Genomic DNA, 27858 nt, shown 5'->3' on the forward strand with positions numbered 1-27858 from the left:
AAAGAGGAAGTGAAACCCCAGCCTCTTCTGAGAGAGTCTGTGGGGTAAAGGACAGGGCAGTGTGCTGGACATGGGGGACAGGGTGCCCATCTGTGCCCCCAACCGACACTTGGCATCCCCCTGGGCAAGCCACTTGGCTCAGCTCTGTCTATGCAGTGGGCCCTGGTCTCCAGGAGGAAGACAAAAGCTGTGGGCCTTGGACTCAGGCCTTTGTATTCTACATCTCAGTGGCCGTGTTCCTTGAGACGTTTACTTCATCCCACTGTGCTTCGATTTCTCAATTTGAATGTGGGGATAGTAAGAGTATCCACATGGAGGGCTGTTGTGAGCTGAGCCCTGGAGACCATGCTGTTTTTAGTCACAGTGATCACGCCGCTGTTGACTGAGCATTTGTGTCCAGAGGCTGTGCCTTGCTCTTCAGAAGCATTGTGGGTGTGTGTGTATTAGTCGCTAAGTCGTGTCTGACGCTTTGTGACCCCATGAACTGTAGCTCACCAGGTTTCTCTGTCCCGGCAATTCTCCAGGCAAGAATACTGGAGGGGGGTTGCCATTTCCTTCTCCAGGGGATTTTCTCAACCCAGGGATTGAATCTGGATCTCCCCCATTGCTGACAGATTCTTTACCATCTGAACCACCAGGGAAGCCCTCAGAAGCATTAGTTAATCTATATAACAACTATGATGCAGTAACATTTTTTACAAAATAGAAGATATATATTATATAAATACCAAATATATACTGTGACTTCCAAAATACAGAATATATAGTACCCATGAAACACACCCACCACACCCCTCACAGCATGCATGACACACACACAAACACACAACACCACACACCACAGTAGAGCTCAATAGACGGCAGCTGCCACGGTGATTAATCATGCTGACCTTCTCTGGGATGGATGACGCGCTTCTGGGCCAGCCAACCCACAGTGTGGGTCTGGAGAAGGTGGACAGGACATTGGGTCAAGTGTTTTTTTAAATCATGAAACAGTATTGAATATAGTCAAATGTTTTTTCTATATCATTTGAGATGATCACTTTTTCCCCTTGTTTATTAATGTGGTGTACTGCACTGATTGTTTTTTTAATGTTGAACCACTCTTGCTTTCCTGGGATTAATCCCACTAAATCATGTTATATAATCATAGGCTGTTGGATTTGTTTTGCTAGTTTTTTGTTGAGGGTTTTTTGCACATATATTAATGAGGGATATTGGTCTGTAATTTTCTTTTCTTTGTGTGGCTTTAGTATCAGAGGAATAATGCGGGCTTGGCTGCTCCTCGAGCAGGTCAGACATACCCCCACTTTGCGGGCTTTTGCACTGGCTATACTCTTTGCTTAAAATGCTTTTCCTCTGGATATCTGCATCCCCTTTGTCAAATCCATCCAAATGTTACCTTTTCAAAGAAGCCAATTCTACCACCCAAGTTAAAATTGTCAATTTTTTCCCTCTTACACCCAATGTTCTAAATTCTTTCTCTTTTCTGTTTTTTACATAACATTTATCATCTTTCTTCATAATATGTAATTTCTTTATTATTCTATTACATTATTAAATATACTATATAATATATGACATGTATTTATGTTTTACAATGCTATTTATAGTATAGTATAACTTATATAACAATAGTAATTTTTATTATCTGTAATTTACCTATTTATTATGTTTATCTTTATTGTCTATACCCTTCTTCTCACTTATCGGGTATGGGTTTTACTTTGTTTAGCTTATAGGTGTATCCAGCATGCCAGGAAGATACGTAGGTCAACAAATATTTGTTCAATACTGAACTGGATAAGTTAACACCGAGTGTTAGAAGCACTCCTGGCACCTTAGACATTTTTCAGGGCTGGTGGTGCCAAGAGCAATATCATTGTAGGTTGTAAAAGCAATGCTAGAGGCAAGATGTTTGAAAATCAAGTGTTTGTGATTCAGGATTAGTCTTGTGATTTTTTTCCCTTTGTTTTTCTTCTTATTGCTATTTTTCCCGATTAACATGCATTAAAGCCTTTTTCTTGGTGTAGAGTTCTATGGGTCTTAAGTCACGTGTAGTGTCACGTGACCGCCACCACATTCAGGATACAGAACGAACAGTCCCACCCCTTCAAATAGTTCCCAATGTTGTCCCTTCATAATGAAACCCTTTCCCAACCCCTAACCCCATGCAACCACTGATCTATTCCTTTAGTTTCGTCTTTTTCAGAATAACATATAAACGCAAGCACAAGTGTGTAGTCTTTTGAAGCTAGCTTTATAAACTCAGCACAAGGCCTTTGAGATGGATCCAGTTTGTTGTATCAGTAGTTCTTACATTTTTATTACTGAGTAGTATTCCACTGTGTGGATGAAAATATTTTCTCCCAGTCTATAACTTCTCATTTCATTTTTAAAGTGTCTTTCACAGATTGAAATTTAATGATCGGTTTGCCTATGCCTACAAAATTCCTGCTGGGATTCTGATTGGAATTGTATTAAAAAGCATCTATAGATGAATTTGGAGAGGGTTAAGACCTTAACTACATTGAGTATTCCAATCCATAAACATAGACTGTTTTTCCATTTATATAAATCTATGATTTTTTAAAAAAAAATCAAGGTCTATAGTATTCAGCATACAGAGCAAGCACATTTTTAAAATTAGGTTTATTCTTATGTTTTGGGAGTATGGTTTTAAATGATATTTTAAATGTTTTATATCCCAATTGTTTACTTCTAGTGTATAGGAATGTGATCAATTTCTGTATGTCACTGTGCATCCATGCTAATTCATTTATTTTTTCTAGGAGCTTTTATTTTTTTTTAAATAGATTGCTTGGGATGTTTTTCTATATGACAATCATACCATCTGTGAATAGTGACAGTTTTATATCTTCCTTTCCAGTCTGTTGTTTCAGCATGATGTTGCATAGGAATGGTGAGAGAGGACACCCTTGCCTTGTCTTTAAACTTGAAGAGAAGGTCTTCAGTCTTTTGTCATCACCTATTCTATTAGCTAAGTTTCTTTGGTAGATGTACATTGTCAAGTTATGGATGATTCCTTCTATGCCTATTTTACCGAGAGTTTTTTTAAAAATCATGAACAGATGTTGAATTTTTTAAATGTTTTTTCTGCATATGATCATATTTTTCTTCTTTAATTTAATAATATAATAGATTATATTGGCTCATTTTGACCAGTGAACCAGTCTTGCAGGTTAAGGCATATTGGTCACAATGCCTTATTTATTTTATGTATAGTCATATTTGTTTTTGCAAGTTTGTTGAGAATTTTGCACCTATTTTTATAAGTGATGTTGGCAGGTAGTTTTCTTTTCTTGTACTGGCTTTGTCTACTTTTGATATCAGAGTCATACTGGCCTCATAAAATGCATTTAAAAGTGTTCTCTTGTATATTTTGAAGGAAGTTGTATAGAATTGGTGTTATTTATCTTTTAAATGTATGGTAAAATTCACCAGTGGAAACATCTGGGCCTGGAGTTTTCTTTGTGGAAAGGTTTTAAACTACATATTCAGTTTTTGTAATAGTTGTAAAACTGTTCTGTTTATTTCTTCTTGCTTACTTTTGTTACTTTGTAGCTTTGAAGGGATTGGTCTGTTTTATCTAAGTTGTCAAATTTGTGTGCACAGAGTTATTTGTGATGTTTTCTTATCCTTTTAATGTCTGAGGGGTATGTATTGGCAGTCTCTCTTTCATTTCTAATATTGGTTATTTGTGTCTTTTTTCCTTCTTTGCTAACTTAGTTGGTGGTTTTTCAATTTTTTAAACTTTTTCATATAACTAGATCTTTACTTCATTTTTCCTCTATTGTTTTTCAATTTATAGTTTCACTGATTTTTGCTGTTTTCTGATAATTCCAACCACTGTGTCATCTCCAGCTTGGCATCTGTTATCTTTTTCCATGTGAGATATTGTGATTTCCCTTCTTTGTTCTAAGCTGAGTAACTTCAGATTATATCCTGGACATTTTTAATGTTATGAATTCTGGCCCTCATTGTCAGATTTTGGAGAATGTTGATTATTTTGTTTTAGCAGGGAACTGACCCGATGAGGTTCAAGCTGCAAATTCTTATCCACCTTTCTTGGACCATGTGTCCAGTATCAGTCTGGTTTTCAAAGATTTTACTGGGCAGGTTGATGTACCTTCTAATTGTCCCATGCCAGTCTTGGGTGGTAGTTTATCCCTGAGTTCAGTTCTCAAAGTCTTTGGAATGTGGTTTAGGGTCAGATCCACTCATGTGCAGCTCATAATTGAACCCAGAGGTTGATACACAACTTAATGATTTCACTTTCTTAAGTCTCTTCTTCTTCATCATTTCCCCAACACTTTCTGGCTCCTTGGGGTCCCTTCCTTGCTCCTCTGCCTAGAAAGCTAGAGCTTTAGTTTATCTGCTCTGCCACACACTGCATCTGTCTCTGGGGCCAAGCCAGGAGAGGAAATAGAGAGATAAAAGCAATGGAGATTTGTGCCTGACTCTTGGGACCAGAACTCCTCTGGTCAGAGAGAAGGGTTCCCCTCCCCAAGAATTTCAGACACCAGTCTGACTGCTGCTGCTGCTGCTGTGAGATTTCTTGAAGGATGGGTGAGAAAGAATGGATGGAGAAGTCCAACAAAGAAAATTCCAGGGATTCCCCTCCATGCTCTGTGACCTGCTGAAGCCTCCTTTCCCATGCCTTAGACCAGAAATAGAGCCTTCTCTTAGAGCTCAGTCTGTCCTGTCCACACTTGCTACACAGTTCTTACTCCCTATAAGCCCATTCCAGAGGATGCTGAATGGGGAAGCCCCAGGAAATGTGTCACTGGTTGCATGATGCTTTCGGTTTGGTTTCTGTCTCTGCTGCGGTTTACTTTTCAGTCCTTGGAGATCTGCTCATGCTTTCTATGTGGGTTTTAAGTTGCATTCAGTGGGTGGGACAGTGCTTACACCATCTTGAAGGAAGCCAGAAGTGCTCTGTGTGTGTGTGTTTAATAAAAGAATGAGAGCTTCTCCATTTCCCATCCATGTGGAGAGAGGGTAGGGGTCCAGGAAACTAACTTCCAGTGAACATCAGCTCTGTGCTGGGCGCTGTGCCTTAGCACACAATGGCATTGTTCTATGACTCTATGCAGAAAGTATGGTGTTGCACAGCTCTTGTACAGTTAGGGGGAGTTAGGCTCAGATTAATTAGTTCAAGGTCATATAGATAGGCTTCCCTGGTAGCTCCGCTGGGAAAGAATCCACCTACAATGCAGGAGACCCTGGTTTGATTCCTGGGTCGGGAAGATCCCCTGGAGAAGGTATAGGCTACCCACTCCAATATTCTTGGGCTTTCCTGGTGGCTCAGATGTTTAAGAATCAGCCTACAATGCAGGAGACCTGGGTTTGATCCCTGGATTCCAAAGATCCCCTGGAGGAGGGCATGGAAACCCACTGCAGTATTCTTGTCTGGAGAATCCCCAAGGACAGAGTAGCTTGGTGGGTTAAAGTCTGTGGGGTTGCGAAGAGTTGGACACTACTGAGTAGCTAAGCGCAGCACAGCTTAGCATATAGATAATAAGTGGTTGGCTGCAAATGGCCTGTCTTAGAGAGATCCAGAAATGATGTCTGATGTCCTGCTTCCCTCTCTCAGCAGGACAGATGACAGTGATGCTGTGATCATGCACCCCGGGGTCCTGTGCATCATGGTGAGGCTGCTGCCTCGCTTGTACCACGAAGATCACCCTCAGGTACTTGTTGATGAACACACAGGTTTGTCTTTTTCACATGACTGATCTTTTAGGCTCCTCTGGCCAGAGGCTCCCTTTCCCTTTTTTTGGCCTTTGCCCTCGGTCCTCTGTATTAGCAGAGCCTCCCTCATGAAGTGTCCCTGCGGGGGAGTATCAGTGGTTCTGAGACCTTTGAGTGAGTGCTACCCACCCTTCCATTGCCACTCAAAACAAATTGCTCTGTTGATGAAGTGACCATCTAAAAACAACAACCAAGCAAAAGTTGAATGAAATGATGAACCTTCATGAGGCAAGTCCAATATAAGTGATGCACATAGCACTGGGCATTGGTGGGACCAGAAGTCCTTCAATTCCCATTTATTAATTCATCACTTGGATACTGGCTTTTACCCTGGCTCAATGCTGTGTAGGATGTGCAGGGCTAAGGGCATGAGCACTGAGCACTGTCCAAGGAGCCTGCATCTGTGGTGGGGACTGATGGTGTGGAGGTGGTGGTGGGGCAGACAGACTAAGTAACTAAGCTCACAAATGACGACACAATTAAAATTTGTCACAAGTGATATTAAGGGGGAAAAATGGGATGCTGAGCGTGAATAATGGGAATGGAAGTGGGGAGGAAGACCTAATTAAAGATACAAAGAACTGACTCATTTGAAAAGACCCTGTTGCTGGGGAAGATTGAAGGCAGGAGGAGAAGGCGATGACAGAGGATGAGATGGTTGGATGGCATCACTGATTCAGTGGGCAGGGGTTTGAGTAAGCTCCGGGAGTTGGTGATGGACAGGGAAGCCTGGCGTGCTGCAGCCTGTGGGATCGCAAAGGGTCGGACATGACTGAGCAACTGAACTAGATGAAGGGACGGAGGTCAGGGAAGCCAACTCTCAGTGACATTTCAGCAGAGCCCTGAAAAGTGAGTAGCAGTTATCCAGGTGGGGATGAGCCTACTGAAGGCAGTTGGGGTGAGAGCAGGAGAACTGAACATGGGCCGGATGGCGTGGGCGGAGGAAGGTGCAGCCCTGCCGAGGGGCAGGTTTTATCCCACGAGCAACACGAAGTCTCTCTCGAGTGGAGGGGTATGCCATCAGGTTTTTCTATTATAATCTCTCTTGTTGCCTGGAGGGTGGCCTGGGGGAGTTAGAGAGCCTTGTCCACAGTCTGATGATACGTGGTGGTAGCCCAATTAAGGTGGTGTCTGTGGGAAAGTGTGAAGAGCAAGGATTCAGGAGACCTATTGCGAGATAGACTCAAGGCCCCGAGATGAACAGGATTCAGGGAATGGGACGATGGGCAAGGCAAGGCATCTCTCAGCTCCTGACCCAGCAGCACTGATGGCCTGAGATTGTATGAGCAAGAGCGTCGAGCCTCAGAACAAGACAGATTCTCAGGAAGTGCTCGCAATTTGTAAAACATGTTCTCTAGAGGTTCTAAGAAAGAAACTGGAAGCTGAGGAAACCCTGGAAAACGTACATTTGAATTAGCAGCAGGTGAAAGGAAAGGACTTGACTTGAGCAGCTACCATGTAGCAGGCCCCGTGTTACCCCCTTTCCCTGACTGATGCTGCTAAATGGCTTCAGTCATGTCTGACTCTGCAACCCCATGGAATGTAACCCCCCAGGCTCCTCTGTCTATAGGATTCTCCAAGCAAGAATACTGGAGTGGGTTGCCATGCCCTCCTCCAGGAGATCTTCCCGACCCAGGGATCGAACCGGCATCTCTCCTGCATTGGCAGGCGGGTTCTTTACCCCTAGCGCCACAGTGGGGAGTATAATTGTTCTAGCTTCATCCAGTGGCAAACGGAGTCTCAGACAACATGCATGCTGTTTAACGATTCTGAGTTGGTGGACCTGGTGTTAAATGTGGTCCTACCTACTGCCAGGGCTCCTGGTCTTTCCCCGCATAGCTGTGGCTTCTATCGGAGAATGGGAGTTCACAGGGATGCAGATCCAGCTTTGCCTTGTCCTTCGTTTAAGCTGTTGGGAGGATCCTGACTTCTCTTCCATGTAGCTCTCTCCATCTGGCCTCTACCTGTATCCCTACATCTGATTCTCTAGCAGGTCACACAGCAGCTCAGGGTTCCCAAAGCACAAACACAGAAGCTGCCAGGCCTTCCAGAGACCCCTGCCCGGAACAGGCCAGCATTGCTTCAGTAGCATTCTATTGGCCATAGTGAATCACAGGTTCAGCTTGGACTCGGCAGGAAGGGACATATGTCTCTTCTACTGATGTGAGGGGTGGCTTGTGTGTCCTAAAGGAGCAATTGTTGGGGGGCATCTTTAAAGACCAACCACCATGCTTGCCTCAGACATCTAACTGATGGATAAAATTATCTGAGCCCTAAACCAAATGTCTTTGAGTCATTTAGTTATCTAAAGCCCAGGACCTCACTTTCTTTACATTAGTCTTCAGGACAGAGTCTGCCTGGAGCATGTTGGAAACTAACACACAGGGAGGGTTACCTCTGTTCCAGGAGCATTATTTAATCAATATTCATAACAAGTCATTAAAGTACATGAAATTCTCCCCAGTTTATAGGTGCTTGAAGCTCAAGAAAGTTGTGCAGCTTCCTAAAATCATGGGGGTGGTGAGAGGAGATCTAAAACTCACTTCAGGCCCAAAGTCAAGTTGTGTTTGATGAATAAACCTCTCCTCTCTGCAGCTCTTGATGTGAGGTTATGCATCTTGGCATTGTACACTTTCCCAGTGGCATTTGCCTTACTGTGAGGATGTCTATATTTCATACCATGCAATGCACTTGCAAAGGGAGCAACCAAGCCTGTGGTTTGGGTGATTAGCAATCAAACTGATTGCTGATAAACATGTTATTGCAAATCTCCACCGTGAGGATGACTGATGAAGTGATGCAGAGCAGACAGTGGCCTGTCCTTCTGTCTCCTAGTATATGAAGACTTTGTGGATGAGCCTGGGTTCCCGATAAACACCCTGAGTTGTCACATAAGTGTGTGGGGAAGAACTTTCTCTCACCCTGTGATGGTAATTGGCCAAATTAAGTATGCAAATGAGACTTCCACTTGGTAGGATACTTTTTCTCTATTCAGGTCACAGTAAGTAATTTAGGAAAATTCTAATTCTCACGCACTGTCTCTCAAATATGCAAATGAAATGTAGTGGTGCATTTTCTCAAAAATGTCCTGCAGATGCCAAATCAGCAGCTATTAAAAGTTGGATAATTACAGTAATTAATTTCTGGAAGGGAGGGTGGGAAACCTCACGGCAACAAATAGAATAGTAAATCAGATGTGAAATGAGACCCACGCAAGAAAATGCTGAAATGAAACTAACTGCGGGATTGCAGATGTGGGAGACAGAGAAAGGAGCAGAAAGTTTCAGTAGATGGCAGTGTTACTAGAAAGATGGACTGTGAGTTCCCACTCGTCTCTTTAGATGGGCCTGGTGGGTCCCTATGGTTTTACCCACTGTACGTTCCTCAGAGGCTCTTCCTACGTTATGGGTGAGAAACTGATAGCTTTCCAAGGTACAGGTATCATTTTAGAAAGCAATTGCTTAACTACTTATATGGGTTGTCTGGTTTATTTCTAATTGTGGCCACATTGCATGTGTTCTGTTCAAGACCAAAAGGGTTTTTGTTTTCCCCCCTCTCCAAAATGCTAGCTCTGCAAGTTGCTCTTGGAAACAGATAATCCAGCTAATTTTTTTTCTTGCCTCTTGTAGCATCACCAGTATTAAAATTAGACTGTAGGAATTTTATTATGCCTAAGCATAAGGCAGAAATGGAGTCCAGCTCAGTTCTCTTGGAGCTGAGTTGGCCCCAGGCAGAAATAACTCATTGAGAAGAAAAGCCTTTACTCTTTCATGATGCTCAACAGCCACGTAGGCCTTGCCATAGGGATGTAGCTCTGGACTAGAACTCTAATATTGGAGGCCTCTCCACTCCCCAGCAATCACTGCACTTCCATTCGGGTTTTAGCAGAGGGTTATTTGCTGTGTTCATGACAACAGGAACTCAGAGGCTGGGTAGCCAGATACAGTTTTCCAGAGGTGGAGCTCAGCCTGTGTTGGGGCAGCCAATGCTGTGCATGAATGTCTGTGAATAATTACTCAACACTTACTAGGTTCCACTGGGGATTCAGAGACAAACATCACCAGAATGAATAGTCTGAATTTGATGGTGGGTGCTCAGAGGAATGGAGAAGATAGACAACACTCTAATGGCAATAAAAGTTTTCCCACAGGGTCTTGGGAGAGAAGGAAGGGAAAGCCACACAGAGATGGCAACCCTGGAGCCAGACTTTAAAGAAGAGACCTGTCTATGTCAGATCAGATAGAGGAGGGACAGACAGGACACTCAGACACAGACAGAGGCACACATAAAGATGCCCATTTGGGGACTTCTTTTCTGTGGTGTTGGAGAAGACTCTTGAGAGTCCCTTGGACTGCAAGGAGATCCAGCCATCGTAAAGGAGATCAGTCCTGGGTGTTCATTGGAAGGACTGATGCTGAAGCTGAAACTCCAGTACTTTGGTCACCTCATGCGAAGAGCTGACTCATTGGAAAAGACCCAGATGCTGGGAGGGATTGGGGGCAGGAGGAGAAGGGGATGACAGAGGATGAGATGGCTGGATGGCATCACCGACTCGATGGGCATGAGTTTGAGTAAACTCTGGGAGTTGGTGATGGACAGGGAGGCCTGGTGTGCTGCGATTCATGGGGTCGCAAAGAGTCGGACACGACTGAGTGACTGAACTGAACTGAACTGAATAGTTCAGCTGGACTAGGATAAACCATGTGGCTAGACAGGCTGTAAGTGGGGCAGGAGAGGTAGGTTGAAGCCACATCGTGAGGGACCTTGAGTACCATACTAAGACAGATGAATTTTATTGGATTACCATCCTTTATTACTGTTGTTGTCATTATCACCACTATGTTGGTAGGTTGAAGCCACATCGTGAGGGACCTTGAGTACCATACTAAGACAGATGAATTTTATTGGATTACCATCCTTTATTATTGTTGTTGTCGTCATCACCACTACGTTTCCCTAAACCACTCTATGAGGCTCTGAGGACAACAGATTTGGGTCAAATCTCAGCTGTACCACTTAACAGTTACAGAACCATGGGGAATTATCTAATCTCTGTGACCCTTAACTTTCTTTGCTGTAGTACGGGGAGAATAATGCCATCTTCCTCATGGCATGATTGTGAGGATCGGCTGAAGCAATGCAGGAGCACTTAGCACAGTGAGCAGAACATCCTTGGCACCATGGGAAGCACTTGCTGACCCGTGTAGTTCCTGCTGTAAGTTTCCAAAACCCCACAAGCATTTTATCATTTGATCTTCATAATAACCCAGCAAGGTAGATATCAGTATTCCCATTTTGCAGATGAGGACTGGAAGCTTGTAGCAGTGAATTGACAGAGTTAACATCCTAGGTAGGTGGTAGATGTGCCTGATGGAAGGCCCTGGGACCTCCTGCCGTTGTACCACGTTGCCTTCCCTGTAGATAAGTGGTAGCCATGGGTGGGAGGCAACTGGAAAGCAAGGACATGATCAGATGCTAGAGAGACTGGTCTGTCACCAGTCTGCACCTCCCTTGGTTGCTGGGTGTTTCTGCTGTGACGGAAGCCTCCTGCTCACTGTGACAGGACAGGAAGAAGATCAGGCTTGGGCTGCGTTCATCTGTCGACTGATGTGCGCCTCAGTTTAGAAAGGGCACCATTTTCTGGAATTAGCCTGTATTTCAGACACTTTGAACTAATCATACAGGTTTCAAATAACTGAAGTATTGACAGCATTAATAGCTCTGGGTAGGATTATGTAAGGGCAAGCTATCCGAAAAGAGTCATTTCCTTCAACAAGGAAATTGGCAAAGTAGGAGTCTTGTTTTGTCAAATTACAACACATTAGAAATTTCAACTATGTTGAATTTCTATATTTCTTATGCTTTTTCATTCTGAACCCCACCCTCAAGTATTTCTATCATTCCGGGGAGGGGGGAGGAAATGTCATATTCTAGTCAAAATCCAGGATACTTCTTAGGGTTATCTCTTAAATAAAGCAAATAGACGTAATCTTGCATGGAGATGAAAAGCTTCAAAAGCAAGCAACAGTGACATAGAATTATGGAGTGCAAGTGAAGTTGATAAGCTGAGCTCTGGTCCAATTATCTGGTGACTTTACTTCTAGTCCTTTACCATCATCATTTATATGACTTATATGGGTCACCTCCCTTCTCTGCACATCAGTTTCAGCTACTCAGATATGGCCTAGATCATAGGGGTTGCAGACACAGTGTCTTGGGGCCAGAAGTGTAAAGTAAATGTGTGGATGTAAACAGTAGGGAATGGTGAGGCCTGTGGCCATTGGGAAGGGTACTTGCCCAGCCTAAAGGTACTCACATCTAGCTAGGGGGAAATTAAACAGAAGCCAAGCCAAACTACCCCGCCAAGTAAAACATTTATACAGACCCTCAGTGTATGCCTCTTATGAGATATTGAGTTCCCTTCCTCATAATGAGTACATTACACAGTGTTAAAATCATGGGCTTTGACGTAAGACCAGAGTTGCGGTACCAGTTCTGCGACTCATTGGCACGTCACTTGAGGAAACTGATGTAACCTTTTCAGTGGGGAGTATAGTTGGAGAGTATTTAGAACCTTACCTGGCACACAATATGTGCTATCATACCTTCTCTCTTTCTCTTCTGGTTTTTGTGACATTGTGCTTCTAGGACACTAAGTCACAGTATATAACATTTTGGAAATATTAAATGAAAGATAATATATTTTACATATATTTTAGGTATATTTCCAGCTTCTGTTATACAATTGATAAAGTAATTGATGAATACAATTGATAACTAATCAGGGCTTTTACTGATAGACTGCAAATAAAAGGGGTCAATATTCTGAAAACACTTGCATCCTATAAGAAAAAGTACTTTCACAGATGGAACTCTGGTTGACTCTCCCCAAAATCACAACAGACAATGAGGGAGGTATTTTCAATATTCTCATTTTAAAGCTAAGGAACCTGAGGCTTAGGGAAAGTAAGTAACTAGCCCAAGTTTCCCATTAGTATCAAATCAACATGAGTCCCTACTTCTGGGTAGGTATTTGAGTGCCCTGTGCCAAGACAATGAAGGAAGGGTGAAATGTTTGTTTGGAAGCTCAAAAGCAACATGCCAGGGCCGGAGCCCCAGGTTGCTTGGAAATGGATCCCTCATCTTTACAAAAGACTGTGTACCCTGCAGTCTTGTTCGAGGAATCTTCTCCAGACAATCATGTATGGAAATCTATTAACAACAGCAACAACAAAAAATCTGTTTAAAAAGTATATCTTGAAAGAGTTGTGTCAGTAATTACTTTGGCCAAAGCTATAGGGATCTTCAGCGTAAGTCAATTCCTCCTTTCCTGAGCTCCTTGAGGATGTACCAGCCACAGGGTTCTGGCACAAAGCTGATGTTGGGTCTCATGGAGCCCTGTTGGGCTCCTCTGCTTAACTGACCTAATTATTGTGGGGTGAGGGTGTGTGTGTCCAAGGTGATGGAAACTCTTCACAAACGTTTCAGGTTTCAGACTATGCAGGCATCTTCCCAGATGGATGTTTATCAGCTGGTTTCCCCGATGATGGTCTCATGTGGCATCTCAGGGCTGACCACAGGCTCACTGTTGGGGAGGGATGTGGGGCAGAGGGTGATCGAGCCTGGCTGGCAACTGTCTGTGATCCCCAGGTTTTCCTTGAAAGGCCAGACTCACTCTCACCCCTTGGCCTTTGCACCTACTGTTTCCTTTCCTGGAGAGATCATTTCCCCTGGTGACCTGGCTCTGTCCTCATTGTCCTTCAACACTCAGTTGGATCATCACCTTTTCTGACCACCTTGTCAGCCCTCTGGGTCTGGTGTACCTGCTGTGTCCTGCTACACCCTATGCCTTTGTGCTTGCGCTTACTCGGTGGCTCTTGTGTTTGAGACACAGAGAGATGTGCTAGGGAAACAAGGATGAAGAGCCATTGTCTCAGGCATCAGTTCACAGTTCTTGATAAATAGGACATAGATACGTAGGTAGCCTGTCATAGTGTGATGTTTATAATGATTCAAGTGTGGACACGGTGCTGGTTTGGATAGTCAGAAAAGTTTTATTAAGTGAAAGAACATGTGAATTGTCTCTTGAAAAATAATTAGGACCTCATCAAAGGGGATGGGATTAGAAAGGACAGTCTCAACGTTGGGCATTACTCAAAAAAGTATTCAAGGGTGAGGATGTTACTGGCGTAGAGTATGGGGTAGACCAAAGGGGATGTTGGGAAGTAAAGTTGGAAAGAAACTAATATTTTATAAGATCCCAGGCTCCTGTTACCAGGAAATATTGGCCATCGTATGGATGTAATTCATAAAAGAAACAGAAGATTTAGAGCAGGCATCCACATGCATCTTGGTCTTTGTTGCAAATTTATATAAGGGCATCCATGAAGCCATGCCTTTAGACATGGATCCTACCGATTCATTGGAATTTGGACCCTCTTACACCTAAACCAAGATCACAGCCTCCCATTCCTACAAGGCTTTGTCGACACCACAAATGAGTGTATCAGGGTGGTGGGGACTGTGCAAAATGAAAAGTTTATGCCCATGTAAAGAGAGCGCTAATTCTAAGCAAACAAGATGAAAAGCACAACAGCTTGTCAAATAAAACACATCTGTGGGTCCTGTTTACCTATGGTATCTCTGAAGAGCTGAAGTCACTTAAAGTGTATCGCCTCTCGTCCAAAATTATCAAATAAAGAACACTACAACCAAATTGGAATAAGCAACTAATCCAAATTTAAGTAACTCAGTAGAAGTCCCTAGTTCTTTCTAAGTGTCTGGGGGAAGGAGACGCTGGTCATCTGATGGTTTTTAGTCTGTGTCAGGATTGTGTGATTAATGTCCAGAAGACACGCTCTGGACTAAGGTACTCAAAGCCCACACCTCCTTGGAGGGACCGACTCCATCAGGACTAGCCCTCAATGGGCTCTGGAACTGCTGTATCAATCTGGACCAAGAAAGAGGCGGGTGGGGGACAGATAAAGACTAAACATTCACACCTGGACAAGGACAGACATGAAGACTCAGCTGCTAAGTGGAGAAAGCAGAAAACTCCTACAGGCAGCCCCACATGTCTCTCTCTGTGATAATTTGCCTTGTGGGTCCAGTCCGCTGGTGACCCTAAGCGCTTACCACTGAGTCCTAATTGAACCACCATCCCCTTCCTGCATTGGAAGTAATGCGCGTTAGGAAAATCAATCCATTTGTAGAGGGAGAAACCAGACTGGTTTCCTGCTACTGCTCATATTTTCACTAAAACCCCATTTTACTGGAACCAACATTGAAAAAAAACCAGCACATTTTATTCAAAACAAGGCAATATTGGTATTGACAGAGCTGCAGCGATAATGAGGACGATCAATTTTCCCTCCTCCATTATGGGGTATTGAGCAATTTTGGAGTAAACTTGTGGCATCATTAGACAACATCAGCATTTCTGTTTTTCCCTTTTGAAAACTTTTTATTTTTTGCATATTTAGATTTTCAGTATTCCTGCTCTGGTGGGGTAAAAAAAAAAGCAAAAAACAACAACAAAAAAGCCAAAAGTTCCCAAAGCAATAAGTGAAGTGCTGGTAATAAAAATTGGAGATTGTAGACATTTGTTTTTAATTCTTATTAATAATACATTGTGTTGTTATTTTTGCATCTTGCTTCATGCAGACTGTCTCCCCAACTCTCACCCCAAATTAAAAGACTGCAGTTACCAAATAATCAAGTTCTTGGAGAGGGAGAGTTCTAGGCAAGAGGATGGAAGCAGCTCTTCTGTTTTGAGCAGAGGAGAAGGAAAGCAGAGGTACAGGCTCCATGGATGCAGGAAGGGATGCTTAGAACATCAGAAGGAAGATCTGGGGAAGGGAGTCAAGGAGGTTGGGTAGATTTCCACATGGAAGAGTATCTTAAAGTAAAAGTCATGGAATCATTTAGTATAACTTAGATCTGGCATTTCTTCCTTCCATTTCTGGTCTCTGTTGGGTTACGTGTCCCTCTAGCAGTTCACACTGGCGGTGCAGATACCACAGTGACAGAGAAGGGGATTGTCTTCATCCATCCAGGCTGCTATAACAAAATGCCATAGACCAGGGGCTTACCGACAACAGAAACTTATTTCTCACAGTTCTGGAGGGTGGCAAGTCCAGGATCATGGTACTGGCAGAGTCAGTGTTTGGTGAGGACCCATTTCCTCACTCATGCACTCTTCTCGCTGTACCCTCACAGTGTGCAAGGGAGAAAGGAGTTTTCTGGGGTCTCTCTCCTAAGGTCACTAATCCCATTCATGAGGGCTATACTCTCAGGTCTTCCTAGGTGGCGCAGTGGCAAAGAATCCAGCTGCCAATGCAGGGCACACAGGAGATGTGAGTTTGATTCCTGGGTCAGGAAGATCTCCCAGAGGAGGAAATGGCAACCCACTCCAGTATTCTTGAATGGGTTATCCCATGGACAGAAGAGCCTGGTGGGCTACAGCCCATGGGGGTCTCAAAGAGTTGGACATAACTGACCACATACGCAATATTCCCAAAGATCCCTCCTCCAAATGCCATCACACTGGGCGTTAGGTTTCAACATCTGAATTTGAGAGGTGATGGGGCGAGGCATAAAGATTTCATTGCAAGGACCATCTTCTTCAAGTAATGAGATCTCTCCTTGATATCAGTGATGTTGGCAGAGTAATGAAATCCTACCTGGAAGTACTCACCTTGAAAAACCATTCTACTGTAGTTTGCATTTTAAACTAAGAGTAGTCTAAAATTTGAAGTTGAAAACATTACTGGAGATATTGTAACAATGGGAATTTCACCAGATGCCATCAGTTTGAGGAAAAAGCTGTAGGTGTCATGCTTCTGAAAGGCGTGGAAGGGTGGGAGGGTGAGCTGTGCGACCCCTTCATTTAAAAATAATCTAGAAACTGATGATTAACTGTGTATATATGTTTCACCATACATTGTAACCCTTGAAACATATATACTACAAAACTGTGTTCACAGTCTAAGGAAGAATGCCATCTTATTGAATTCTGTCCCTTGGTGACACAGACATACTCTGAACCATCTCTGGGCAGGGTGGCCTTGAATGACTACACGCACAGGGAGGTGATGATAGAGTAAGGTAATCTTGATTGTTGGGTTCAGAGTCCTAAAGTAAGTGCCTCATGGTGACTGCTGGCTTTACATTGGTGGACTAGCCTAGACATAACCTACTTCATCATAGATCCCTTTTCTTGAAACTAGAGACTAGGGCAAAGGTGTGCAGTATGCAGAGCAAGCTATAGCCTTTAGTTGTGTTCCTCAAAGTCGAGTCCAAGACAGGGTACTGGTGTATGAGGTTTGTGGAGGGAGGCTCAGGAGAAGGGAGGTGAGGAAAGCAGGGTGATGCAGGAGAAGCAACTGAGTGAGGATGAGTCCATAGCACAGGGGTCTCAAGTGTGAGGGGTCTCAGCCACGGAGGCTGAAGGGCATGGCCCCATTGGCTATCGTCCAGGGGTGGTGTATATATGTGTGTGTGTGTGCCCACTTTTATGTGTGTGTGCATGTGTATGTACATGTATACACTTGTATGCACACGTGAAGATACATATGGGGCTACATAGCAGGCCAGCTACCACTTAGGGGAGCTGACGCCCACAGGAGGGGCAGCTATGACGGGTATTCTCACCTGCAGAAGGAGGCCCCCATAGCCTCCACTGCAGGATACCGCCTTTAGGATCAAACTGGTATCCTGGTGATTTCAGACAATCTCATAGAAAGTCAAAGAAAAGGAGGACAATCTGTAGAAATTTTGTGAAGGAATTTCCCTTTCAGTGGAGGCTGGGAATGCCAAGGGGTTATCTTTTTATGAAGAAAGGAAGATTATGAAAATAATGTAATGTATTTGGATGAAATGCTGATGAGGCTGACTCTATGCCTCTATCCTGTGGGCTTCAAGGGCATAAAGATGGTAAAGTGAGTTGAAATTTGGCAGGGGGAAGATAAGAGGGCAGCTGTGTGTGTGTCTGAATGCACTTAGCCCAGAAAGACAGACAAAGGAAGTGGGTTGGAGGGGAGGCTTCTCCACAGAAGCTGTGACTTCAGGAGCTTGTGTAGGCTGGTGTGGTTTGACCTGAGAGTATGGAGCAGGCTGCAGCTGCCACAGGATTCCACCTTCTGGGCCAGGGGTGCAAACTGGAATGGGACTGTCCAGTGAGAGATGCCAGTGGTTGGGGGGTAAGGTGTGGGACCCTCTAGAGGGCACAGCCTCTGCGCAGCTCCAGCTACTTCTCAACAGACTCACAATGGCAAATGGCCTGACCAGGTCTTTCCACTTTTTAAGAGAGGCCACATATCTGGACTTCTGTGTGGAATCGCCAGTATTTTAAATGTTAGCAATTCAGAAATGTCGTATGGCTCAACCACCACATATCTCAGACTGAAGCAGGCTCTCGCCTGCTGGATTGCAGTCTGTTTTAAGCTATCTACCTATTTGGCAGCTCGTGTGAAGAGGGTACCTCTGAGAGTGCCCAAGACAGGCTGGGGACAGTGAGACTAGGCTCTGGGGGACTCAGTCTCCTCACCTTACCACCAACTCAAGCTCTAGCTGGGAGGTGACGAAAGTGGCTCCCAAAACATGCTGACCTGCAGGGCTCACCACTTGCTTGCTTTGGTTACTCTAAGCTTTCCAGGGAGATCCAGTGCTCCATGGCCAGTCACATCCAGTCCCTGGTGAAGTCGGAGAAGAACCGTCAGGTCATGTGTGAGGCGGGGATGCTCAGAACCCTCATGACTTCTTGCCACAAGGCCCTGACCACCAGCAGCAGCCCCTTGCACTCAGGCCTCATCAGGATTTTTGAAAAGCTTGCTTCCCAAGCCATCGAACCAGACGTGTTAAGGTACCATGTGTTGCATGTTAAATCTTGCTGGCCCCTGGTAGCCGAGCTTGTTCACAGTGGACAGTAAGAGTATCCCCATGCCTCTCCTGCCTTCCCAGCATTGGTCACTGCAAGCCCAGGTTGGAGTCTTGGGTCCTTGGGCAATGTGTAGCCCGCAGAGTGGACGTAGCTCCTCTCATGGAGCTGATGGTCTAGGGGGTGAAGCAATAAGCCAGGGGTCCTGTGGAAAATTCAGAAAGTGTTGGGGGGGATGTTAGTGCAGTGTGAGAGCTCTGTGGAGCTGCGAGGACCACAGCTGGGAGTTTGGGTGTAAAGAGGGGGCTTCAAGGGATCAGTGGTGGCTGAGGTCTATGGCCTGTGCAGATGGTCACCAGTCCAGGAGAGGAGAGAACCAGGCATGTGAAGACACCCTGCTGAAAGGGGTGGTGGGGGCTGGCGACAGGGTGATTATGAGGGCTTGGCTGCCAAGAGAAAGACTAGACCACAGGGAGCTTGACCGGCTTAAGGGGCAGTGACGGGACACGTGACATGGAGGGGCCAGAGGCAGTACCACTGTATCCTGTGGGGCCTTCTCACTGGTAGACCCTCCACGAGACCACATGTTTCCTGGAGAGTCCCAGTAGCGAGGGGAGATGCACAGGGAGGAGCAGACACAGAAGACAAAAAAAGCAGAGGAAAGAAAGGCAGGAAGGAGGTCAAGGGTCTCTTAAGTACCTGTGGCCCTAGAGGGTGTAGATGTAGGAAGGGTGGTGCTCAGGGCCACAAGCTCCTGGACCCCTGGAGGCATATAGGACCAAGTGCAGGGGGATGAAAGGCAACCCCTCCAGCCAGCAGGTATGGGACCCAGGGGCCAGGCCAGCCTTTTCCGCCTCTATCCATGGGGCTGTCAGACAAGGCCACCGTGCTTAGTTCAGCTGATCAGTCAAGTCCATTAGAAACTTAGAGTATGGCAAAGTTATTTCCCAACAAAATCCTTTTCCTCTCCAGGTCCAGTTTGGGGCTTCTAGCTGGTCACTGGTTAAGTCAAAAGCACCTAAATTCACCAGCTCTCTGGTCTGAGTGCCTGGCCAGGGACACCCTGGTTCTGTATGGCCTGAGGAAAAGGATTCCAGGCCGAAAGGGGAAGGCATGGTGGGGGAACCAGCGGGCTCTGGGATCTAGGACAAGTGTTCAGATGGAACTGGAGGAAACTTTTGGCTGAAAATGTCATCATTTGGTTCTCTTGTTTGTTATGATATGCAGACAGTTTCTAGGCCTTGGAATTGCTTCACCTCCATCGGCTGCAATGAAAAAACTCAGTTCATCTCATGTGCATGGAGGGGACTCTGGATGCCCAGGTGAGGACAGAGGAGAGAATAGGGGCCGGATAATGGGATTTAAAAGAGAACATGCATTTCCTGTAAGGAATCCTTTACGGAATATGGGAAGCAGAGAGATTTAAAAATGGTTTTGCCTGCTGCTCAATGAAGCAAATGAGGACGAGCAGAAAGATCAGATCCGTGGTCCCTAGATAAAGACCAGATCTGGAAGGAGGAAGACTCTTAGCCTCATATAAGATGGTGATGGTGAGCATGGACTTGGCCCCTTTCTATGCCTGGAGCATAGCAACCTTCATGTCATAGCATATGCAGGGGTACTCAGCACTGCCCCTGGACAGAAGAACAGGGTCAGCTTCACACAGCTCACAGTTCAGCAAGGAGTTAGGGGGTCTGGAGGACAAAGCATTGGCCTGGTACCTGGCAAGATGCTGGTCCAGGGAACCAGCTTGGAGAAAAGAAAGCCATGGACATGCTGAATATAAGATCACATAGGATGTTAAGGCTAGGAGGCCCAGTTGAAAAGCAAGGATGGAGAGTCAGGAGTGGGCCAGCCGCTGGAGGTGGGAAACAGAGCCTTTGAGGAGACAGGCTGTTGTGAAAGAGTTGGAGGTCAGAGAGCCAGGACAAAGCCCCAGTGAAGGACAGCTAATGGGGCAAGCCAATGACAGCCACAGAAAACGTGTAGTAGAAAGGAGTGGCGTCAATGATAGAATTAAAGGGAGAAGTTTCCAGGAGGAGCAGGTTGTCACCATTGATTCAGTGTTATCAGCATCAGCAGAGGTCCCAGGCAAGAGGGTGAGTGGGAGGGCCCAGGAGGCCACCCTGCGGGTTTGGGAATACATGGTGCTCTGCAGAGCCCTCCTTGGGGGCTGTGGCAGAAGGGTGGGGACTGTTGACAGAAGAGGAGTGGAAATGCTTTGAGCAAAGACCCAGCTCTTCTCTTGGTTGCGACCCTAGGATCACAGGCAGCGATGCCAGTGCCTGCTGAGGGTTCTGCAGTGGCCCCCAAGGATGCCAGCCCTCACTTAGCAAGCACACAGACCCTCAGGCCCATGGGGCCATCCCAGAGCTCGACCATCACCCTTCAGACGGCCCTGAGCCTCATCTCCATGACCTCCCCCCGCAACCTGCAGCCTCAGAGGGCAGCCCTGGCTCCATCCTTCGTGGAATTCGACATGTCCGTGGAAGGTTACGGGTATGACAGGCTTTCATTAATTTCCCAGTGCCTTGGGTGAATTATAATGTTGATTACAAATTATAGTTTCTATCAGCTCTTACAGTGAGCTGTGAAAAATGTCTGGGTCACAGACACCCCATCTTCAGGGGCAGCATCCCCAGCCATCTAAGGCCAGGACTGTCTCCTTCTGATTGTCTGCATTCTAGGCTGCCCTCCCCTCCAGCCTCCAGCCCAGGTTCCTTTCTTAGGGCCATGGTGCCAGCATCAGTCACTTTGTGTCCTGGGGGCCCCATGATCTAGGAGGGAGTGAGGCCCCTGAAGACAGACAGAGGGGCAGACATCACGTCAGAGGCTGGCTTACAGTTCAATGATCTGAGACACTTTCCTATTCCAGCTGTTTGTTTGTTCCGACCCTGGCTACGGTGATGGGAGCCAGTACCGAGTACTCGATCTCCGGAGGGATTGGGACAGGTATGTGTTTCCCTGGGGGTTTAGCTTGCTGAGGCCCCCTGCCCCTGACCTGGGAGTAAGTCCTGGGGGAGTCTCGATTTCAGATTTCCTTTTGGCATTTCCAGAAAGCATGAGTCTTCCTCTTGGTCCCACGTGTCTGTAGAGAACGCATCCTTCCCTTTGGTTGTTTCTGTCTTGAGCCAGGGGTTTCCTGTTCACTGTGTATCCCAAGGGCCCAGCCCAAAGCTCTGCACATATTGGGGCTCAGTGAGCACTGACGGGCTCAGACGGCTGACTTGGAAGCTGAGCCTTGGTTTTGATGCCCTTTGTCAATGACTGACAGAGGCCAACATGAACACCTCACCCCACCTGATGACTCTAGAGAGGAATATGAGCTCTGTGCCAGTGGCCACTGAGGAACAAGCCTGTCCTTGACTCCTGTGGGGATCAGCTGGGCCTTGGCATGCTTTGTACAGTGCCGCCCTCAGCTGAAGACCAGGCACCCCCTGTTAGGAGAGCCAGGGTCTGGGTTTCTGTGGGAAGGTGGGTGCTGAGGAGCGTGGCATTTACAGCTCATCAGCGCGGAGTTCCAAGCCTGATTCTGCCCATTCAGTGAGGACAGTGGACCCCACCTGTATTGCCAGCCTGGGTATCCCTAGAGTGAGCGCTCCCCAGGCAAGGTTTAGCTTAGCTAGTCTGGCTTCCTCTGCCCCACATAGCACATAGGCTGGCTTTAGACCAGCTGACCTGTGGGCCACGTGGTGATGGATCTCGGGGTGTGCTCCCTCTTCTCTCCGTTAGCAACGCAGCATAATAGGTGGGTCAGAATTGTAGAGAGGCTCTGAAGATCTAGGCTCAAGTCCTGGAGGGAATATGACTTATTCCTGAAACTATGATTAAAGAAGGAGACAAGAGCGTCGTGCTGCATGGGTCACTGTGAAGTGGGTGTGGGTCAGTCAGGGCCCAGTAATGGCACAGAGCAGGGCCACCCCTGGGCCGAATCAGAGTCGCAGTGAGTCTAGACAGGCTTGCACAGCAGGACGAAGCCTCAGGGCGTGCTTGTGTTCTGACCCCAGGTGCTGCCAGGTCCTTCCCTCCGCCTGGGGGCCTGACCTTCTCCTGCTGGTTCCTGATCGGCAGGCACAGCGCAGCCACAGAGGGCCATCCACTGCGCTTCCTGACCCTGGTGCGCCACCTGGCCAGGACCGAGCAGCCCTTCATCTGCTTCTCTGTCAGCCTCTGCCCGGAAGACCTCTCCTTGGTTGTGTCTACAGAAGAGAAAGAGTTTCAGCCCCTGGGTAAGATTTCACCCACACCTGGGGGATGTGGGACTGAGTCAGCAGCTCTTGGCCCAAGAGCCTGGGTTGCCTGCCTGCCCTCAGCTGTATAGGTAGGTGGCTGATTCTGATTCTGCCGCCTAGAGCTCAACCTGGGTCTCCAAGCTCACCTGCCTTCAGTGGCCCAAAGTGTACTGTGATGGCCAAGCCCAGGGTGTTATGGCCATGCCTGTTTTTTGTGCCCTGTTTCATAGTGAGACATCGACTTTGGAAGGCCCAGGATTTGGCTTGGTGTCCTTCACACACAGCCCAGCCACCTAAGCTCCTTCCCTTCTGGGACTTTGCCAACCCATGTGTGTCCCTATAGAGGCAGTCTAGTGATGGGTAGACCCAGCCTGACTCCTGGGTTTGAACTCCAACTATGCAACCTTAGGCAAGTTACCCAACCTCTCTGTGACATGGGAATCATGATAGCACATACCCCAGTGTCTGGCACAAAGCAATGAAACCTCCTGCTGCTGTTAGTTTTCTATGGGAGGCTCGACGCTGGCTCCACTGGCTCTAGGGCTCCTGGTGCTGGCCCCTGACACTGCAGGTGAGGTCTGTGCTTGCGTTCTCTTCCAGATGTCATGGAACCCGAGGATGACCCTGAGCCCTCTGCGGGACGCCAGCTTCGGGTCAGGTGTGGCCAGCTGCTGGCTTGTGGTCAGTGGCACCACCTGGCTGTGGTTGTCACCAAGGAAATGAAAAGGAATTGTATGGTGTTCACCTATCTGGATGGACAGGTCATCGGCTCGGCTAAGGTGAGATGTTTCCCCCAAGCTGTGCTTGCCCCATGGCCATGCCTCCTAGTCACAGAGGTAACCGGAAGGATTCATCAAGAGTATTAAAAGAAAAGTCCTTCAAAATGTAAAGTTAACTTTTGACTTCAATTGTTAACAATTCTTCTTACCTTGCACCTTCCTTTCTTCCTTTGTTCCTTCCCACATTAAATATTTATTGAACACTTAATATATATGTTAGGTATTGTTTTAGATGTTAGGAACTGCCCATGCCCACCAGTCAAATACCTCTAGGAGCATGCATATAGTACAAAACAAGAGGTATGTTTATGAAGCTTGCTGTAGCAAGAGGCTTCTTACCCTCCTTAGCATGGAGTAATAAGGCATTAGGAGGAACTAACAGAATTTGGGCTCACTTTAGGTGATTTTGGGGAGGGTTCAAAAAAGTGGAGGTCAGTCAGTTCTGAATGGGGTGCTGTCAGAGAGACAATTTGGTGTCTATGTGTGTTCAGAACTTTTAATCAGGAAGCAGAAAGAAAGGGAAAGGGCTTAAACTGTCACTGGAAAAAGAGCAGTGGTCACTCACGTTAGCCAGGATGAAAAGTGTGGTTACATTTGTGGTCACCCAAAGTCTTTTTTTTTTTTTTTTTTAAATCTCTTTAGGCGTAATTACAGAGTGGGCTAGTTTTGGTCCTCTTTCACAGAATATATTGGTATCCAGTCTTGTTTCATAGAATAGATTGTATTCTCTGAAGCAGAACATGTATTGTGAGGCTAAGAGCCTTGTCTTATTGATATCTGGAACTTGCTTTCACCTAGCACAGGGACTGGCACACTGAAAGCATGCAACATACACTTGATGAATCGTATTGAATTTATAGTTACAAGGCTGATGTGTTGTATAGTGAATTGGCACATAGATGAACATCCAACCTCAGGGGCCTGCTAAACCAGAGTGAGTCAGCATGGAGGTTAAAAGGGATGAGATGCCATGGGAATATGTCAAAATACGCAAAATATGGCATGGAGAATGGCCAACGGCCAAGACTGACAGAGATGACTTTCCAAGATGATTTCAACAAGTTGGGTCAAGGTCAGCAAGTGAAATTTATTTATTTTATTTTATTTTTATTTTATTTTTTTCATTTATATTTATTAGTTGGAGGCTAATTACTTCACAACATTGCAGTGGGTTTTGTCATACATTGACATGAATCAGCCATGGAGTTACACGTATTCCCCATCCCGATCCCCCCTCCCACCTCCCTCTCCACCCGATTCCTCTGGGTCTTCCCAGTGCACCAGGCCCGAGCACTTGTCTCATGCATCCCACCTGGGCTGGTGATCTGTTTCACTATAGATAATATACATGCTGTTCTCTCGAAACATCCCACCCTCACCTTCTCCCACAGAGTCCAAAAGTCTGTTCTGTACATCTGTGTCTCTTTTTCTGTTAGCAAGTGAAATTTAAATGGATAAACATAAGGTCTGTGTTTAGATGCAGGTGTCTGTTGAGCAAGAAAAAAGATGGACTTAGGTTGGAGATGAAACAGCTGTTCCCAAATGTTAGAACCTTATTTGCAACTTGTATATCCTCTTTAGTGATGTCTGTGTATATGTTTCACTCATTTCTGATTGGATTGTTTACTGCTTTACTATTGAGTTTTAAGAGTTTTATCTAAATATTTTAGATAATGGTCCTTTGTTGGATATGTAATTTTGTAAATAATTTCTCCTAATCTATAGCTTTCTTTCATCCTCTTTCACATGGAATTTTGCAGAACAAAAAAGTATTTATTTTTCTTGTGAGCAGTTGTAGTTTCTGCATGTTCTTTGTTAGTCTATAGAATGCAATTTGTTTTTATGTGTTGATCATATATCCTGTGACTTTGATGAATTCATTTATTAGGTTTTTTTTGTGTGTGAATTCCTTAGAAATTTCTACATGGATGTGCCATTTACAAATAGAGACAGTTTTATTTCTTCTTTTCTAGTCTGTAGCTATATTTAGTATGTAAAGCTTAGTTAATGTGCCAACATTGGACTTTAAAGTTCTTTGTGAAATGACTGGAGAAAAAGATGAACCTTTTAGTGACAATTTATATTTTTTTATCACATTTATTTCCAAAGGCACAATGTCAGTTTTTCACTCACACGTGGCTTCCCAGGTGGTGCTGGTGGTAAAGAATCTGTCTGCTATTGCAGGAGACTCAAGAGACTCAGGTTTAATCCTTGGGTTGGGAAGATCCCCTGGAGGAGGAAATAGCAACCCACTCCATTATTCTTGCCTGGGAAATCCCATGGACAGAGGAGCTTGGCAGGCTACAGTCCTTGGGGTCATAAGAGTTGGACACAACTGAGAGCTCATACACACAGAGTTTTTTTTATAAACTGTTTTATGCAGTGTTTCTCAGCTTTGAGAGTTATCTTTGTAAAGTTTCTGAACAAAGTTTTTACTTTGAGAGATGAATAAGGTACATCATTTTTTGTTTTATGTATTTATTTGATTAATTCTGAAATTAAATATGTCCCACCTACCCCTTTCTCCCACCTTTTTGTTTTAACAGATGTTGTACATTCAGGCCTTACCAGGACCATTCCTTTCAATGGATCCATCCTCATTTGTGGATGTTTATGGATATATTGCTACCCCTCGAGTTTGGAAACAAAAGTCGTTACTAATATGGCGTCTGGGCCCCACCTACTTCTTTGAAGAAGCCATCTCAATGGAAACCCTGGAAGTTATTAACAAACTTGGCCCAAGATACTGTGGTAACTTCCAGGCTGTGCATGTCCAAGGTATGGGGTGTTTTGATTTATAATGACCTTGCTGATTCTAATTTTTAAAAAGACATCCAGTTATTTATAGCTTATTTATAAGGAAAAAACTCATCACAGGCCAGTCATTAGGGAAGTCCTCTGTAGCTGGATTATTATATATTTACAAGCCAATAGAAAATGTCACAGAAAAGGAAATGACAATCTCCTGTAGGTTTCAATTCCAGAGTTCGTAATAGAGAAAAGTGGGTAGGTAATATCATCAGCAAAGAAAGAGGGAAGAGAATGAGATAAATAAGTTACATTCCTTTTAATGAAGAAGCTTTTTAACTAAAGTATACTGTTATCTTCAATTATTAAACAGGCAGACAAAACATCCACATTTTCATTATTGATTGTTGGCTGTTCAAGCAGGGAGTATTGCTCTCTGTGCTCTGCCAAGTTGAGGGGGTCAACTCTCATCTGGGAAGAATGATAAATGAATCTATGTACTGACGCTTTCCTGCATGGTGAAGGGTGACTGAGCACTGTGGAGCATTTCTGTCTTTAGGCTTCATGTGTTCTTTGAACTTCATTTCCTCTAGCAACGAGCACTGGCAAGGACAATGTGAGGAGGCCAGGTCTGGAGCCAAAGTGTCATCAACTCTTTGTTTACACCATGCTTCTCAAGTAGCATATCTAGCTCTCCTTGAGTGAGCTCACTCTCCCTGAGTGAGCACCTGTGTGCTAAAACCAAGGGAGGTGTTTACCACGGACATGCAGCTCACTGAAAACCATAGGACTTTTAGCCCAGCACTTTGGTTTTGGGGGTGAGGTTACATTCACAATAGATGTCTCAAGACAGTATTAGTAATTTCATACCTGGAGTGCTTCTATTTTGTAGTAGGGTTAATATTGGAGATTTCTCTACAGTTTTCTATGTATCAGAAATGAGACATGTGTTAAATGACATAAAATGTAATAACATATAATAGCTACAAACATTGCTCAGTGATGACTTTGCCATGTAGCAGTAGATGCTCACTCTTCTGAGGGTTAATTTCCTACTCAGTAAAGTGAGAGTAGAAATAACTGAAGGTGTGTTGTCATAGGAGAGGATCCTGGTGTGGAAGTGACACCCCTGGTTGCAGAGGAAAAGGTTTCCTTTGGCCTTCACATAGCCAGCTCCTCCGTCACCAGTGTTGCAGACATCAGAAGCACATACAATGAGGTGGACAGCCGTCTGATTGCCAAAGAGGTACACCTTCTAATGTTACTTGCTGCTCCTTTTTGGAATAAAGATCTTATGGCTTGCTGCAGCTTTCAGGGATTAAATGAACACTAATTCACATTTAGGTGTGTGTGTTGACAGACACACTTCATTTGTGAAAATATTCTATGACTCCTGCCCATTCACACTCCTCAAGACCAAATCTCTTCTTTCAGAGAAGAAAGTAGG

The 27858-nt window shown here is 45.2% G+C and overlaps 1 protein-coding gene across 5 annotated transcripts in view; it reads left to right on the forward strand.

Moving 5' to 3' along the window:
* Nucleotides 1–27858, forward strand: part of WDFY4 (WDFY family member 4) — a 255678-nt gene that overhangs the window by 69270 nt on the left and 158550 nt on the right. For 4 of the 5 annotated variants that reach the window (XM_061161999.1, XM_061162000.1, XM_061161997.1 and 1 more), the window contains 9 exons: nucleotides 5618–5714; nucleotides 18423–18637; nucleotides 19880–19974; nucleotides 20914–21151; nucleotides 21528–21604; nucleotides 22660–22881; nucleotides 23485–23663; nucleotides 26210–26441; nucleotides 27512–27657. In XM_061161999.1, the coding sequence (XP_061017982.1) occupies nucleotides 5618–5714; nucleotides 18423–18637; nucleotides 19880–19974; nucleotides 20914–21151; nucleotides 21528–21604; nucleotides 22660–22881; nucleotides 23485–23663; nucleotides 26210–26441; nucleotides 27512–27657 (1501 nt within the window). The remainder of the gene's footprint in view (nucleotides 1–5617; nucleotides 5715–18422; nucleotides 18638–19879; nucleotides 19975–20913; nucleotides 21152–21527; nucleotides 21605–22659; nucleotides 22882–23484; nucleotides 23664–26209; nucleotides 26442–27511; nucleotides 27658–27858) is intronic. The other variant, XM_061161998.1, reaches the window with a different exon arrangement.

The sequence above is a fragment of the Dama dama genome, chromosome 15, assembly GCF_033118175.1.
Source record: "Dama dama isolate Ldn47 chromosome 15, ASM3311817v1, whole genome shotgun sequence".
Taxonomy (NCBI): domain Eukaryota; kingdom Metazoa; phylum Chordata; class Mammalia; order Artiodactyla; family Cervidae; genus Dama; species Dama dama.